The 17,194-nt window shown below is 43.0% G+C and overlaps 1 protein-coding gene across 4 annotated transcripts in view; it reads left to right on the top strand.

The window, feature by feature from the left end:
* MGA (MAX dimerization protein MGA) overlaps window positions 1-17,194 on the top strand; it is a 156,805-nt gene that overhangs the window by 86,796 nt on the left and 52,815 nt on the right. For all 4 annotated transcript variants that reach the window (XM_077464523.1, XM_077464522.1, XM_077464524.1 and 1 more), the window contains 2 exons: window positions 1,634-1,924; window positions 11,428-12,761. In XM_077464523.1, coding sequence (XP_077320649.1) covers window positions 1,634-1,924; window positions 11,428-12,761 — 1,625 coding nt within the window. The remainder of the gene's footprint in view (window positions 1-1,633; window positions 1,925-11,427; window positions 12,762-17,194) is intronic.

Consider the following 17,194-nt stretch of genomic DNA (forward strand, 5'->3'; position numbering starts at 1 on the left):
CTCAATACTCTCTGTATAAATGGCATTTAAAGTAGAACTAGCGTTGTGTCCTTCTGCAGCGGCTCTCTCTTCTCATTTCCTGGTCTCACCGGCTTTGCTGCGGCAGCGAGAGAAAGTGGCTCCCACTGCTATCAATCAAAGCCAGTGATGAGGGAGCTTGAGGTGGGGCCGAGTACCCTTGTCTGTGTCTGCAGACACAGACAATGAGGTTCAAGGGCAAGCCTACACGATTGCCACCATAGGAAGCGGCTTCCTGTGGGGGCACTCTCCAGGGAGGAGGAGCCAGAAATGCCAGGGGATCCAAAAAGAGGAGGTTCAGGCCACTCTGTGCAATTCTATTGCACAGAGTACGTAAGTATAAACCTGCTGTGGTGTGGGTGTTTTTTTTTTTTTTGTTGTTTTTTATTGCATATACAATCACTTTAACCGCCCCCTATAGCATTTATGGTGTGTTTAGTGAAGCATTTACAAAGTGTTAAGTGGGCACTGGGGAAGGGACAGTGGAAGTTCATGTATCCCAGAATGCTCTGGGGAATGGAGAACTAGGACAAAGCAGCTGCTGCCACTTCATGTTTGTACTAAGTAGCCATGTGGTAACACCATTTTGCTTCTGTGTGCAGGCAAAAGCTATACTGACAGAGCCAGGCAGGGTCAGAGGCATTAAAGCAGAGTTCCAATTTCCTTGTTTTAAAAAAAAAAAAAAAAAAAAAAAAACACCCCATGATCTTCTTTGCTAGTGCAATCAAAAGTGTAAACTGTCATCAGTGTGATCACTGATGTGGCTTAACAATGTTTCCGGGATGCTACCCTGCATGCACCTCCCAATCTCATGCCTGCACAGTCAGGATACAGCGCGGCGCACAGTGGATTGCAGAAACTGCAATGGCAGTGGAGGATTCTTGACTGCCATTGACTCCTGTGACATCAGTGTCATCAATCCCAGGTGTTAATGGAAGTTAAGATATGATGTACATCACCGTGGAGGGAATTTTAAACAAAAACAAGTTAACTACACAATACAAAATGTGTATCGGCTACCAGTGGGGCCGTAGGTGTCAGGAAGGGTGGAACTCCGCTTTAAGCATTATTGCCAGTGGCAAGGCTTTGTGTATCAGCAAAGTGTCGGTGCCAGCAATACCATTACCAGCACAACACCCTCCTCTTTTTCCGCTGGGCCATTCTTTTCATGATTATCCTGACCTTGACCAAGCAAGTGTCATTGAGATCAAAGTATATGAATCCATCTTCTAGACAATTCACAAAAATGCCTGCTATCACAACTCCAACCTAACCACGCCTCAAAGCAGATCATTTCCTCTACACTTCACACTTCCCCTGTAATATGTACTTTAACTTGTGTTAGAAGTAAAAAAAAACAGACTTTAACATGGTTGATATTTGTTGGCCCAGTCACAATGGTAAACAATTCATCCGTCACTTGAATATTTGTAGGCATTTGATTTACTAAAGCTACCTGGCTCCTGAAAATTCTTTACACATTTTAGTAACAAATGTATTCATTTTTTATAGCCTTTTTTGTGTCCATATACAACTTTCCTAAATATAGTCTATTATAATACTTTGTGACATATCTCCCATTTTTCAGCTAATGTTGTTCTGTTTAAAATTTCAGTAATCTCGCCTTCTGTAGCAACACCAAGGGCTACCTTAACTTCAGGACTTGATAAGCGATTGGGTCCTCGACTTCTCCTCATACCAGTATCCAATGGCTCTGCTCCTGTTCGCCCAGTACAGAGTGTGCAGACAAGTCCTGGCCAGAAAATGGTCTTACAACCCATTAAGGGTCCTAATGGAATCAACTTGTTCAGGCACCCAAATGGGCAGATTATCCAGCTTTTGCCATTGCAACAAATTCAAGCTGCTAATGTTCAACAAAATCAGCGAGTTGTTATCCGCAGTCCAGGTAAATAGAAAATAAACCATTCTTTGTGATAAAATGGTGGATTCTTTTGGGCAAAATACGCTGCAGAATTGCGAAGCTCTTAATGCAGATTCTTTAGACTTTTCTACTCTAAGATAAAAATAACTTTTTATTTCTTATTCAGTGAAAAACAGAGAAAATTGGGTACAGTCAGGTTATTCTGCCATCTAGAGGGGATTGGACACTGGCAAACCGAATAAAAAGCAAGCCCCCAATATAACCCCTCCTCTACCCAGCATGTCTGTTTTTTTGCTAGTGTCATATGAGGATCAACCTTCCTTTCTTTTCTCTTTCTTTCTTTCCTCCTTTCTTTTCCTTCTTTCTTTCTTTTTCCCAGTTAAATGATTTAACCAGTTTTTTGTTTTGTTTTTTTTGTTTTTTTTATAATAAATCAAAGGGGATCTTCACATCCATTATAATTTATCCATTATGCTGCCATCTTCTGGAGATTGGACACTAGCAAAAAAAATAGACAAGAAATCCTCTCCTAGGCATTACCCTCTCCCAGCTATACAAGGCTTCATTTTATGTTGGGGTCTTAGGTAATGGTCATGTGTGTGCAGTCTCTGCATGAAAAAGGCTATTCGTCCCATCTAGGATTAGGAAACTTACAGGGAAGGGTGCAAGACAGCCTCATCGCATTGTGAGCTTTGATAGATTAGGCACACATAAAGTGCATCCGGAAAGAATTCACAGCACTTCCATTTTTCTACTTTTTTTTTTTTTTTTTTTTTTTTTTATGCTACAGCCTTATTCTGAAATTAATTAAACTCATGATTTTCCTCAAAATTCTACAAACAATACCCCATAATGACAACATGAAAGAAGTTTTGTTTGAAATCTTTGCAAATTTATTAAAAATAAAAAAGGAAAATAATTACATGTACATTAGTATTTACAGCCTTTGCCATGACACTCAAAATTGAGCTCAGGTGCATTCTGTTTCCACTGATCATCCCTGACATGTTTCTACAACTTGATTGGTGTCCACCTGTGGTAAATTCAGTTTATTGGACATAATTTGGAAAGGCACACATCTGTCTTTAGAAGGTCCCACAGTTAACAGTGCATGTCAGAGCACAAACTAAGCAATGAAGTCCAAGGAATTGTCTGTAGACCTCTAAGACAGGATTGTATCGAAGCCCAGATCTGGGAAAGGGTATTGAAAAATGTCTGCAGTATTGAAGATCGCAATGAGCACAGTGGCCTCCATCATCCATAAATGGAAGATGTTTGGAACCACCAGGACTCTTCCTAAAGTGAGCCACCCAGCTGAACTGAGCAATCGGGGGAGAAGGGCCTTAGTCAGGGAGGTGACCAAGAACCTGATGCCCAGACAGAGTTTCAGCGTTTCTCTGTAAATAGAAGAAAACCTTCCAGAATAACAACCATCTCTGCAGCACTCCACCGATCAGGCCTGTATGGTAGAGTGGCCAGATGGAAGCCACTCCTCCAGTAAAAGTCAAATGACAGCCCGCTTGGAGTTTGCCAAAAGCCACCTGAAGGACACTCAGACCATGAGAAACAAAATTCTCTGGTCTGATGAAACACAGATGAAACTTTTTGGCCTGAATGGCAAGTGTCGTGTCTGGAGGAAACCAGGCACCACACATCACCTGGCCAATACCATCCTTACAGTGAACTCTCACTGCTCTTTCTTCTTCCTACTTGTATCAAGTGGTGGGGGATTCTGGGAATGCATTTAAAAAAAAAATCCTCCCTTTTGAATGGAGGATTTTCTCTCTGATGTAGTACTACTTTTTTGCTGTAGTGCTACTCGAGCCTCTTCGTGGTTCCAAAAGCAAACGGAAATGTTTGCCCCATCCTGGATCTCAAGAGGGCACAAGTTTTTCCAAGCACTGAAGTTTCTTATAGAATAGGTGCGGTTTGTGGTATCTGAGAGGGAGCAAGGATTCTTATCTGCATGTTCCAATCTTTTTCCCTCACCAAAGTTTTTGTCAGTTTGCAGTGGTTTGTGGTCATGCAGTTGGTGAACACTCTGGGAACTGTGGACAGGCCAAAGTCCTGGGGCTCCTGCATAACCTGGGTATTCTTGCTATAGGGTACCTGGATGACTTCCTTCTGAGAGAGCAATTGGCTTTGCTACTGGAGAGCAATGCGTCTCTCACAGAGCACACTCCAGAGAAGTTTGGACAGGTTCTGAATTTGCAGAAGTTGGCCTTCGTTCTAACCCAGAGGTTGGAATATTTAGGTTTCACCCTGGATACTATACAGGTGGGAGTGATCTGGACAAAGTTCTTGCTCTGAGGGCTCAGGAGAACTTGCTAAAGATTGACAAATACCTCAATTTGCTTTTGCACGAGGGTTCTAGGAAAGTTGGTAGCCTCTTTCAAGGCAGTGCCCTTTGCCCAGTTTTATTCCGGGCCCCTTCCAGTGGAATGTCTTGGCGATATGGGTCAAGGGGACACAGTCGTTGGATTCCCCAGCCTTGTTACACCCCAGCATGAGATGCTCTGAACTAATGGATCTCCTCATGGATGCTAGAGATGAGAAAATATTTTCTCCCTCTGTCCTAGAGGGTACTGACAACGATCGTCATCCTGTTGGACTGGAGTGAAGCTCTGGACTATCTCTCGGTCCAAGGGACTTGGTCAACGCAGGAGAGGTTGTTGCCCATCAACATCCTGGAATTGAGAGTGAATCGTCTTGCCCTGTTAATGTTGGTTGGTTCAGCTGAACAGTCTCACTGTAAGGTTTCAGTCGGATAAATGCCACTGCGGTAGCGTACATGAACCACCAAAGAGGCGCCAGAAGTTGGGCTGTTAAGGAGTAAGAGGACCTCATTCTGTTTTGGGTGGAACTTCATATCCCCACCTTGTTAGCTGTTTACATTCTAGGTGTGGAAAACTGGAAGGAGGTTTTTCTCAGCCATCATTAGCTGTCCCCAGGGGAGAGTAGACTCTTCCAGCCAAAGGCGTTTGAGGAACTCTGCTGATCGTGGGGAACCCCAGATGTGGATATTCTGGTGTCAAGATTCAGTACAAAGCTAGACAGGTTAGCCTCCATGATTAGGGATCCTCGAGAGTTCAGGGTAGAGGCTCTGATGACGGTGAAACCAGTGCTCCCTAATTCATGCCTTCCTGCAGCTTCTACCTTGTCTGCTTCATAGGATTCAAGTGGAAGGAATTCTGTCACATGGTCTGATCTTCCATCCCTCTTTACAGTAGCTGGCTTTAACATGGCTATTGACAGGGTCCTTAGAGAAAGGGGAGTCTCTGATTTAGCTATTCCTACTGCTGAAGGCTAAGGAGGTGACTTTAAGAAAGCTTTTTACCATAATACTTGGAATTCGTATTCTGCCTGATTTTAGGCTTGGAGATTTCATCCTCATAAGTATGTCATGGGCCAAATCCTGGCATTTCTGCAATCTGAAGTTGATTTGGGACTGGCTTTGAAAACAATCAAGAATCAGATTTTCAGAGACTGATTGCTTCTCATTCCCTAGTGCATGCCCTTGTACAAGGCTTAACGCGTATTGTATTACTTCAGCTTGATATTTTCTGTTTTAAAGAAATCTCCATTTAAACCCATAAGGGATAGTCCATTAGTCCTTATGACACCATTATTTTTCTGGTTCCTATTCAGCTCGGAAAGTTTCATAATTGGCTGCTGTTACCTTTAAGGAACCGTTCTGTTCCTCCGCTGTGACAAGATGGTTCTATGGGCTAAGCTGTCCTTGTTACCTAAGGTGATTTCTTTATTCCAACTCACTTAGGACATTACGTTGCCATCTTTCTGTCCTAAGTGATAGAAGCCCGGGGACAAGGTTTTTCACATCTTGAATGTTTTGTGCTACCTAAAGTCAACTTCTGCAGTTTGTCAGTCTGATTTCCTCTTTTTGTTACCTGAAGGTCCAAGGAAGGATCACACAACCTCCAAATCTACCAGTGGATCTACCACTTTATTTCCCAAGCTTACACTCTAAAGTTTTACAGTTTTCAGTGATGGTTAATTCTACCAGGAGTGTTGGTGCTTCCTAAGTCTATTCATCATCAGACTTTGGGACATTCCTATTGTAATGGCTATGTAGATACCTTGAATCCTGGGATGCAGGATAAAGAAAAGTGGATTATTTGCTTACCGTTAAAATCCTTTTGAGTCGGTGCAGGACACAGCTCTTCCTTTTATGGTTCATGGCTTGCTACAAAAACTGAAGCCCTGCCTAACTGAACTGGGAGGGGTTCTGTCTAGGAGGGGATTTCCTGTCTTTTTTTTTTTTTTTTTTTTTTTCTTGCCACGGGCCAATCATCTAAAGGTAGAAGAATAAACCTCCTTTTAATGGATATGAAGATATTGTGTCCTGTGATGTACTTCAAGTAAAGTACTTTACAGGTAAGCCAAAAATACATTTTTTTTTTTTTTTTTTTCTGTGCTGCCTTTCTTTGTTTTTTTTTTGTTTTTTTTTTTTTTTTTTTTTTATGCACTGCTCGTTCATCAATTTCAATAAAGATTCCTCCCTACATTGCTGCTTGAGAAGACTCTATATTGAAACTCTCTGGATGGGTATTTCCTCAGCCTAGCTTTTGAGGCAGTACCCAGACTTCACTGGACAGATGTGCAGGGCTAGGCTGGAATGTGACCATTGGGCACTGGGCTCTGCATAAGCAGCCATGGCACAGTCTCAAGTGTGGACTTGTCTCTTAAGATTCCATGAGAATGGCTGGGCAAGCTTAAGCGCTAGGAGCTACTTTTAGTGGCCACACAGTTGTTCCCCATTTTAGATTTCTTGCCACAGCCAGTTCACTGCAGTAAGGGTTACTATAGAGGCACGGAGTCATCAGCTATCATCCACTGGGTGGAATGTTGTAGGTGCTCTTTTTTACCCATCAGTGTAAGAGGAGGTACCATCCCACTGCTGCTTCTGTTATCAAGCGACCTCGAGCTCCAATTTCTAGTGCGATACCAGTGGCCACTTGGAAACCTGGTCGCGTTTAACTGCTTGGCCCTCATCAGCACCAGCTGCCTTTGGTTTGTGAGCAATTGAGGCATTGCCTTGCACTTCAGGCCAAGTTGCATTACCATTATGGGGGTGCTACATGTCTTAACAAAACCAACCAAGGGACAGTCTAGGTGCTACAGATGACCCCTAGCCCCTACTATCTTAGTCTTTTTCATCAGATTCTTCCTGTGGACAGGCCAAAGTCCTGGGGCTCCTGCATAACCTGGGTATTCTTGCTATAGGGTACCTGGATGACTTCCTTCTGAGAGAGCAATTGGCTTTGCTACTGGAGAGCAATGCGTCTCTCACAGAGCACACTCCAGAGAAGTTTGGACAGGTTCTGAATTTGCAGAAGTTGGCCTTCGTTCTAACCCAGAGGTTGGAATATTTAGGTTTCACCCTGGATACTATACAGGTGGGAGTGATCTGGACAAAGTTCTTGCTCTGAGGGCTCAGGAGAACTTGCTAAAGATTGACAAATACCTCAATTTGCTTTTGCACGAGGGTTCTAGGAAAGTTGGTAGCCTCTTTCAAGGCAGTGCCCTTTGCCCAGTTTTATTCCGGGCCCCTTCCAGTGGAATGTCTTGGCGATATGGGTCAAGGGGACACAGTCGTTGGATTCCCCAGCCTTGTTACACCCCAGCATGAGATGCTCTGAACTAATGGATCTCCTCATGGATGCTAGAGATGAGAAAATATTTTCTCCCTCTGTCCTAGAGGGTACTGACAACGATCGTCATCCTGTTGGACTGGAGTGAAGCTCTGGACTATCTCTCGGTCCAAGGGACTTGGTCAACGCAGGAGAGGTTGTTGCCCATCAACATCCTGGAATTGAGAGTGAATCGTCTTGCCCTGTTAATGTTGGTTGGTTCAGCTGAACAGTCTCACTGTAAGGTTTCAGTCGGATAAATGCCACTGCGGTAGCGTACATGAACCACCAAAGAGGCGCCAGAAGTTGGGCTGTTAAGGAGTAAGAGGACCTCATTCTGTTTTGGGTGGAACTTCATATCCCCACCTTGTTAGCTGTTTACATTCTAGGTGTGGAAAACTGGAAGGAGGTTTTTCTCAGCCATCATTAGCTGTCCCCAGGGGAGAGTAGACTCTTCCAGCCAAAGGCGTTTGAGGAACTCTGCTGATCGTGGGGAACCCCAGATGTGGATATTCTGGTGTCAAGATTCAGTACAAAGCTAGACAGGTTAGCCTCCATGATTAGGGATCCTCGAGAGTTCAGGGTAGAGGCTCTGATGACGGTGAAACCAGTGCTCCCTAATTCATGCCTTCCTGCAGCTTCTACCTTGTCTGCTTCATAGGATTCAAGTGGAAGGAATTCTGTCACATGGTCTGATCTTCCATCCCTCTTTACAGTAGCTGGCTTTAACATGGCTATTGACAGGGTCCTTAGAGAAAGGGGAGTCTCTGATTTAGCTATTCCTACTGCTGAAGGCTAAGGAGGTGACTTTAAGAAAGCTTTTTACCATAATACTTGGAATTCGTATTCTGCCTGATTTTAGGCTTGGAGATTTCATCCTCATAAGTATGTCATGGGCCAAATCCTGGCATTTCTGCAATCTGAAGTTGATTTGGGACTGGCTTTGAAAACAATCAAGAATCAGATTTTCAGAGACTGATTGCTTCTCATTCCCTAGTGCATGCCCTTGTACAAGGCTTAACGCGTATTGTATTACTTCAGCTTGATATTTTCTGTTTTAAAGAAATCTCCATTTAAACCCATAAGGGATAGTCCATTAGTCCTTATGACACCATTATTTTTCTGGTTCCTATTCAGCTCGGAAAGTTTCATAATTGGCTGCTGTTACCTTTAAGGAACCGTTCTGTTCCTCCGCTGTGACAAGATGGTTCTATGGGCTAAGCTGTCCTTGTTACCTAAGGTGATTTCTTTATTCCAACTCACTTAGGACATTACGTTGCCATCTTTCTGTCCTAAGTGATAGAAGCCCGGGGACAAGGTTTTTCACATCTTGAATGTTTTGTGCTACCTAAAGTCAACTTCTGCAGTTTGTCAGTCTGATTTCCTCTTTTTGTTACCTGAAGGTCCAAGGAAGGATCACACAACCTCCAAATCTACCAGTGGATCTACCACTTTATTTCCCAAGCTTACACTCTAAAGTTTTACAGTTTTCAGTGATGGTTAATTCTACCAGGAGTGTTGGTGCTTCCTAAGTCTATTCATCATCAGACTTTGGGACATTCCTATTGTAATGGCTATGTAGATACCTTGAATCCTGGGATGCAGGATAAAGAAAAGTGGATTATTTGCTTACCGTTAAAATCCTTTTGAGTCGGTGCAGGACACAGCTCTTCCTTTTATGGTTCATGGCTTGCTACAAAAACTGAAGCCCTGCCTAACTGAACTGGGAGGGGTTCTGTCTAGGAGGGGATTTCCTGTCTTTTTTTTTTTTTTTTTTTTTTTCTTGCCACGGGCCAATCATCTAAAGGTAGAAGAATAAACCTCCTTTTAATGGATATGAAGATATTGTGTCCTGTGATGTACTTCAAGTAAAGTACTTTACAGGTAAGCCAAAAATACATTTTTTTTTTTTTTTTTTTCTGTGCTGCCTTTCTTTGTTTTTTTTTTGTTTTTTTTTTTTTTTTTTTTTTATGCACTGCTCGTTCATCAATTTCAATAAAGATTCCTCCCTACATTGCTGCTTGAGAAGACTCTATATTGAAACTCTCTGGATGGGTATTTCCTCAGCCTAGCTTTTGAGGCAGTACCCAGACTTCACTGGACAGATGTGCAGGGCTAGGCTGGAATGTGACCATTGGGCACTGGGCTCTGCATAAGCAGCCATGGCACAGTCTCAAGTGTGGACTTGTCTCTTAAGATTCCATGAGAATGGCTGGGCAAGCTTAAGCGCTAGGAGCTACTTTTAGTGGCCACACAGTTGTTCCCCATTTTAGATTTCTTGCCACAGCCAGTTCACTGCAGTAAGGGTTACTATAGAGGCACGGAGTCATCAGCTATCATCCACTGGGTGGAATGTTGTAGGTGCTCTTTTTTACCCATCAGTGTAAGAGGAGGTACCATCCCACTGCTGCTTCTGTTATCAAGCGACCTCGAGCTCCAATTTCTAGTGCGATACCAGTGGCCACTTGGAAACCTGGTCGCGTTTAACTGCTTGGCCCTCATCAGCACCAGCTGCCTTTGGTTTGTGAGCAATTGAGGCATTGCCTTGCACTTCAGGCCAAGTTGCATTACCATTATGGGGGTGCTACATGTCTTAACAAAACCAACCAAGGGACAGTCTAGGTGCTACAGATGACCCCTAGCCCCTACTATCTTAGTCTTTTTCATCAGATTCTTCCTCAGGTCTATTGAGTGGGGTCTTCCATGTCCACTAAGGTCTTTTTAACCACATATGCTTGACTTCTTGTGTACATTGATCGCAGAAATCTTCAGTGGGCTTCAGTGCCATCCCTGGCAAAGTCTCTTATTCTCCTCCAGAAGTTCAGCCCCTCCCTCCCTGTCCCCAACTTCTAAAAAAAACGGTGCAGGTCCCAGGAGGCTGCAAGAATCTTCACAGGGCACAGAGAGGTTGGACGTTAGCTGTAAAGCCACAAGGAATCGCTGCCAGCTTCCCACAGGTAACATCCCAGGGACCAAAAGATTGTCGAACAACCAGCTCAGATGAGGGCGGGGCTAGATTCCTGGACAGGTGACTGTCTAGAGTTTTTGTACTTGCTGACTTTTTTAATTTTTGGAAACCTGGCTGAAACACCTCTTTAAGCTGTAGGCAGTCCTCAGCAAACTGCTTACACTGGTCCAGTTTAACTATAACTGTTTCCCACCCCTCAATTGCACTGTTTTTGGACATGCAGAAGGTTTAACACCCCTGTGTCCCATTTTAATGTGCAGGAAAGAAAGAGGATTTCTGTACTCTCCAAACTCCTTTTCCTGAAGTCCATTGAGAAACAAGGGTCCCACCCTTTGTGTTTATGATCGTGCTGTCAGCACTGCTTTGGTGCAAAACAGACATGCTGGTAGAGGGAGGAATTGATTATACCTTGGGCTGGCCCACAGTTCTGTGGGTGGTAGTATAACACAAAGGTTATTTAGTTTCTGTATCCTTCAATGCACTCCAAGAAAAGATTTTTACAGTAATAAATAGTAAATAGCACAGTTTTTATTAATCATGAGAACTTTATAAATTGTGAACTTGCTACACCAAAATAAGATGTTGTGTTGCACTGTTTTTCTTCTTTTTCACCCCTCCATACTTGCTCCAGTTTTGGGATTCTAAAATGATTTGTTACACCAACACTTGATTCCTTTGAACCTACAGTTGGGGATCTTGACTTCATATGTGAGCATCCTTATTTTAGATCTAATTGAGAGAAAATCGTTCACTAAGCTAAAAGAAACCTCCATGCTTGATAAATATCCATTCAGATGATTTTCTCATGAATGTTGTATTTGTTGTACCACATCTGTTACCCTGTGAGCACTTCAGAATATTTCGACATTTCAAAGCTAACCAAAATACTTTTTTTTTTTCACCCCAAGGTCCTGCGGTGAGTATTCAACTACCTCTTAAAACCAAGACTGACGATGCCACTCCTGCTTTTGCTACCACTGGGTCATCATCTGTTCCTCCCACACCTGCTCTACAAACTGTCTCTCTTTCAAAGATCAGCCCAGTTAAATCCGGGGTTACAGTAATTCCAACAAGTCCATCTAAAATTGCTACACTACGAATAGGAACACCACCTAGAGCTAGCAGTGAGGTGTCTCCATCTGCCACAAAAGTTTTGTCGTACGCTAGTAGTGGTTGTGGAGTTATTACATCCACTGGTGTTCCCCTTCGAACAGGAGGCCTGCCAGTACTAAAGTGCTCAACGACTACTGCCCTAAGCTCCAGCCCACAGGATTCTGCTGCTAAACCCAAAATTTTATTGATGACCAGTAAACCTGCAGTGGTGATAGATGCCAATAAATTGACAAATTATTCGTTCTTGAAATCTGCAGTGATTGTTTCAGCGAGTGAGAAAAATGCAGAAAGGGATAATGGTAAGAAATGCAAAGGAATATCCAACTTGGAAATCGACAATGCTGCCAATATGGTGAAGGATCAAAGTGGCCCTAAAGATCCTGTTACTTCTGTGGAGCAGGAGGTTTTGACTCAGTCAATAAAGAAAATGGGAGAAACTGAGGAAATGAGCGCAATCCCATCTCAGATAATGGTTTACAGAAATGAATCCAATAAGTCAGATATTGCAAGTGGGGCATTTTTACAAGATACCAATAACCAGGATTCCTTAAGGTCTATACAGAAAAGCTCTGATGGTTCCACAGATAAAGAAGCTGGAAGTCCCTTACAAACAATTATTGCTAATAATGCAGCCGAAAGTGACTGGAATGTTGAAAATTCAGTGGCTGAAAATGCTCAGGATCCTAAAAATCCAGCAGCTGAAAATGCCCAAGATCCTGAAAATCTAGCAGCCGAAAATGCCCAAGATCCTGAAAATCCAGCAGTTGAAAATGCCCAAGATCCTGAAAATACAGTGTATGACAGTGACCAGGATCTTGAAAATCCAGCTGCTGAAAGAGACCAGGATCCTGAAAATCCAGAGGCTAAAAGCGCCTGTATTTCTTTGGAACAAGATAATGAACCTCCTGTAGAATCCGCATGTAGTACTGTAGAGGTACAGACAGAAGAAGATTCAGAGGTTAATCAGCAAACACTAAATAAATCTGAGCAGGATGAAGAAGATGAAGACAGGAAAGGTGATGTGGTCACTGATTTTCCAACAAATGAGCAAGATGAAAATCTTCCCTCGGACCCCGGTTACAATAGTAGCGCACGAGAAAGTGAACAGAATTCTCAGAGTGAGGATGAAGTGAGTGCTTTTATTTACAATAAAAAAAGTTTCCTAGTTTTAACCATATGTATCGTGAATTGGAATTCCTGGCTTAGTGCTGCTTAGTATTTTATGAAATGATTTGTATCCAATGGCAAATCCCAAAGCTCAAAACAGTGGGTCCCAGAGTTTTTTTTTTTTATATTAGAAAATCTTCTTGAAAGGTTAAAGTGTCAGTCAATTCCATAGTGATGTTTTGTGTGGAAGAGCAAGCCAGCTCTTGCTTTCTTTCTGTGTCTCAGTTACTCAGAGTGAGATTTCACTGCTCTAATTCTCTATATATTTTCTGTTCATCTGTGCGTTTTGGGTGTTACTGGCCCCCTTTGTGTGTTCCAGCACCACCTGTCCTGCAGAATATCAATGAAAAATTCCAGCCTGGAAGTGGAACAATTTTATTGTGGCCACAGCTATGAACTCAAGCACAATGATCTTCCATATAGAGCCCTGAGAAATAGAAAAGATAAGACAGGTTAACTATCCAGTATCTGCCAAAAACTGAAATATGAGTTTTAGGTGGCCCAGGCTGCCTTTTAAAGGTAGTGAGCATGGTCGGGATCTTTGTTTCATTCTTGCCTGTTAGGAGGTGCACCTTCTTTGTATACAGCCCCCTACAGGAGGATTGGACACTGGCAAACCAAAAAAAAAGCCCTGTAGGCCAGTCCTTGATTAACACCTTCCTTCCAGCATGGCTTAGTTTTCTGCTAGTGACCTAGGTGGATTGAGCTAAAACTCTGCTGTGTAAAAAATAAAAATAAAAAAAATCCTTGGCCCAACTTTTAGAGTGCTGTTAGAGGGCTAGCACTGTGGAACTTTGCTGATGTCATCCCCTGGGTAGAGATTTTTGTTCACACATGCTTTTTTTTTTCCATAGGGTGTTGAGGAAGCAGCTCCTCATTAGTGATGCTGAGCCTTATGTTGTGCCCACCACCACCACATGGTCTCATCATGTCTGATTCTAGACATGAGGGTGCAGTCCCACTGTATTGGGTACCCCAGCTCACATTCTGCTTACAGTTCTGGGGCTGCTTTAGTGTGCCAATTGATTCCCTCTGCTAGTAAGAATGACTGAGTCACTCCAGTTTTCACCTGAACGCTTAGACCCCTTTCACACTGGAGGTGTTTTTCAGGCACTTTAGCGCTAAAAATAGCACCTGTAAAGCACCTGAAAAAGCCTTATCTGCAATCCCAGTGTGAAAGCCAGAGAGCTTTCACACTGGGGAACTGCACTGGCAGGGCGGCAAAAAAGTCCTGCAAGCAGCTTCTGTGAGGCTCTTTAGGAGCGGTGAAATCAATGGGCAGCACTACCGAAGCCTCTGCAAAGCGCTTCGGCAGCAGCGCTTTGCAGGCGCATTTAAACCTTTATTCGGCCACTAGCGGGGGTAAAAGCAGCTCGCTAGCACCTGAAAAGCACTGCAAAAATGGTCCCTTCTGACACTGCCAGCGCAGAAGTGTCTGCAGTAAAGCGTCACTAGTTTAACCACTTCAGCCCTGGACCATATTGCTGGCCAAAGACCAGACCACTTTTTGCGATTCGGCACTGCGTCACTTTAACTGACAATTGCGCGGTCATGCGACGTGTCTCCCAAACAAAATTGACGTCCTTTTTCTCCCACAAATAGAGCTTTCTTTTGGTGGTATTTGATCACCCCTGCGGTTTTTATTTTTTGCGTTATAAGGAAAAATAGAGCGACAATTTTGAAAAAAAAAACGCATTATTTTTTACTTATAATATCCCCCAAAAATATATAAAAAAACATCTTTTTCCCTCAGTTTAGGCCGATACGTATTCTTCTACATATTTTTGTTAAAAAAAACGCAATACGCGATTATTGATTGGTTTGCGCAAAAGTTATAGCGTTTACAAAATAGGGGATAGTTTTATGGCATTTGTATTAATTTTTTTTTTTTTTACTAGTAATGGTGGCGATCAGCGATTTTTATTTATTTATTTATTTATTTATTTATTTTTTTTATTGTGACTGCGACATTATGGCGGACACATCGGACATTTTTGACACATTTTTGGGACCATTGTCATTTATACAGCAATCACTGCTATATAAATGCAGGGATTCCTGTGTAAATGACACTGGCAGTGAAGGGGTTAACCAGTGGGTGGCAGTGTAGGGGTTAAGTGTTCCTAGGGGTGTGTTACTAACTTTTGGGGGCTGGGCTTTCATTTAGTGAACACTGATCTCTGCTCCAATCACATGGAGCAGAGATCAGCGTTACTAGTTGCTAGGCAGAACAGGGAGATGCTGTTTACAACGGCATCTTTCCGTTCAGCCGCCCCGTGAGACGTTCGTGGGTATGCCCACGGCAATCGAGTCCGCGGGACCCGCGACTGGACTCATGGGGGTCCCGACCAGCATGCGAGCACTCGCGATGGCAGGGCGGCATTAAAGATTGGACGTACTTGTGCGCCAATATGCCTGCCGGTGCCATTCTGCCGACAAACATCGGCGTGCGCTGGTCGGGAACTGGTTAAGTTGCACTTTACCGCCGACACCCCTGCGCTGGCAGTGTGAAAGGGCTCGTACTTCCAAGAACTGGGCAGCACAGTGGTGTAGTGGTTAGCACTCTCACCTAGCAGTAAGAAGGGTCGCTGGTTCAAATCCCGACCACGACACTACCTGCCTGGAGTTTGCATGTTCTCCCTGTGCCTGCGTGGGTTTCCTCCAGGTGCTCCGGTTTCCTCCCACAATCCAAAGACATGCAGGTAGGTTAATTGGCTTCTGTCCAAAATTGGCCCTAGTATATGAATTGGGACCTAGGATAGTGGGCTCCTTGAGGGTAGGGACTGATGTGAGTGTGCAATGTACAGGGATAGGGACAATTGTAGACACTCACTCAGGTTGGACTGGTGTCTTTATTCAACCTTACTAACTATGAAACTATGAACTCGCAGTCCTCTACCATTACTCCCGAGATCATTTCTACTCCTATTGATATAGTATGTGCCACTGAAATTTGAGTAGCAGGCTGTTGCTTTTACCATTATTAGTCCCTGTCTTGGTTCCTTTAGAGCAGTGGTTCTCAACCTCAGTTCTCACGTACTCCTATCAGGCCAAGTTTTGGGAACTTCCCTTAGATAAAATGGCTTATATCAATACCATGTTATTGATTTAAAGCCGCTGTCCAAAGTAAAGGAAAACCTGAAAATATGGCCCTTTTGGGGGTACTTGAGAACCAAGGTTGAGAACCACTGCTTTAGGTCATCTAAGACAAGAGACTTTTCCAGGTCTTCCCCTGTGCAGATTGCAAACACTCTGACAAAGTGCTTGCTCCCCCCCAGGCACTTATTACCCTTGAACAATTTTGGGATCTGAAAATCGGATTTCTTTTTATGAGGAGGTAAGCAAAAACTCAAGAGTCCTGTGGACGTAGTATACTTGAATTTTGCCACAGTTCCCCACATGCGGCCAATGTGTAAATGAATGTCTACAGGCTTAGAAAAGTCAGTCTGTAAATGGATAGAAGACCGTATTCAGAGAGTAGTGGTTAATAATTCATACTCTAAATGGTCTAAGGTTATTATTGGTGTACCCCAAATTATTATTTATTTTTCTTTTTCTTATTGGCTTTTTTCAAAGTTGTACAAAAACACACAGTAGGGGACTGTTTCCCATTCAGGGGACGCTGCCCAAGTGTATATAACAAGCAATAAACTGATACTAAAATAATAAAAGGTGCAAGGCTCAAGCATGAAATAGACTTCTACATAAAGGATTCATACCCATTCAGAAACCATATCACCTAAAGATGCTGAATCAAACATTTTTATAAATCCATAGGAGTGGCAGTTGAGGAGTTATCCAACCAACAGAACCAAATGTTATTAAATTTAGTCAGACATCCTCTATTGCAACATATGCCTGATGCAAGGGCAAAGTGGAATTGACCAACTTTATCCAAAAACTAAATGAGGGAGGAGAAGAATTCTTTCCATGGACAATAGCTTTCTGGACATAAAATAGTAGGAGGCTTAAAATAATTCTCCTTGCTAGCCTAGGGGCTAGTTCTAGGCCAAGCAGACAGAACCTGGATGATGGGGGGAAACAGGAATATGAACCACAGAGATGTTTGCATCTAGAACCTCCTGCCAATATATAGCAAGTGCAGGGCAGGATCAGAATACATGTATGAAGTTGCCGACTGGGTGTGAACATCTCCGGCAAGATGTAATGTTGTAATCCACCCTGTGTAGTTTGTATGGGATAAAGCATGCTCTGTGAATAACTTTAGGAACCCTTACTTTTTAACAGACTTAAATTATATAGGGTCTGGGATTAAAAGTGTTATTTCGATGTTTGTAATTGACACCAAGCTATGCAGTGGAATTACATCATTACAGGATGTCTCCAACCTACAAGCTGACCTCAATACACTATTTAGGTGACACTGTTGAAAAT

The sequence above is a fragment of the Lithobates pipiens genome, unplaced genomic scaffold (assembly GCF_037356315.1).
Source record: "Lithobates pipiens isolate NorthernLeopardFrog02 unplaced genomic scaffold, aLitPip1_a1.2 Scaffold_30, whole genome shotgun sequence".
NCBI classification, from domain to species: domain Eukaryota; kingdom Metazoa; phylum Chordata; class Amphibia; order Anura; family Ranidae; genus Lithobates; species Lithobates pipiens.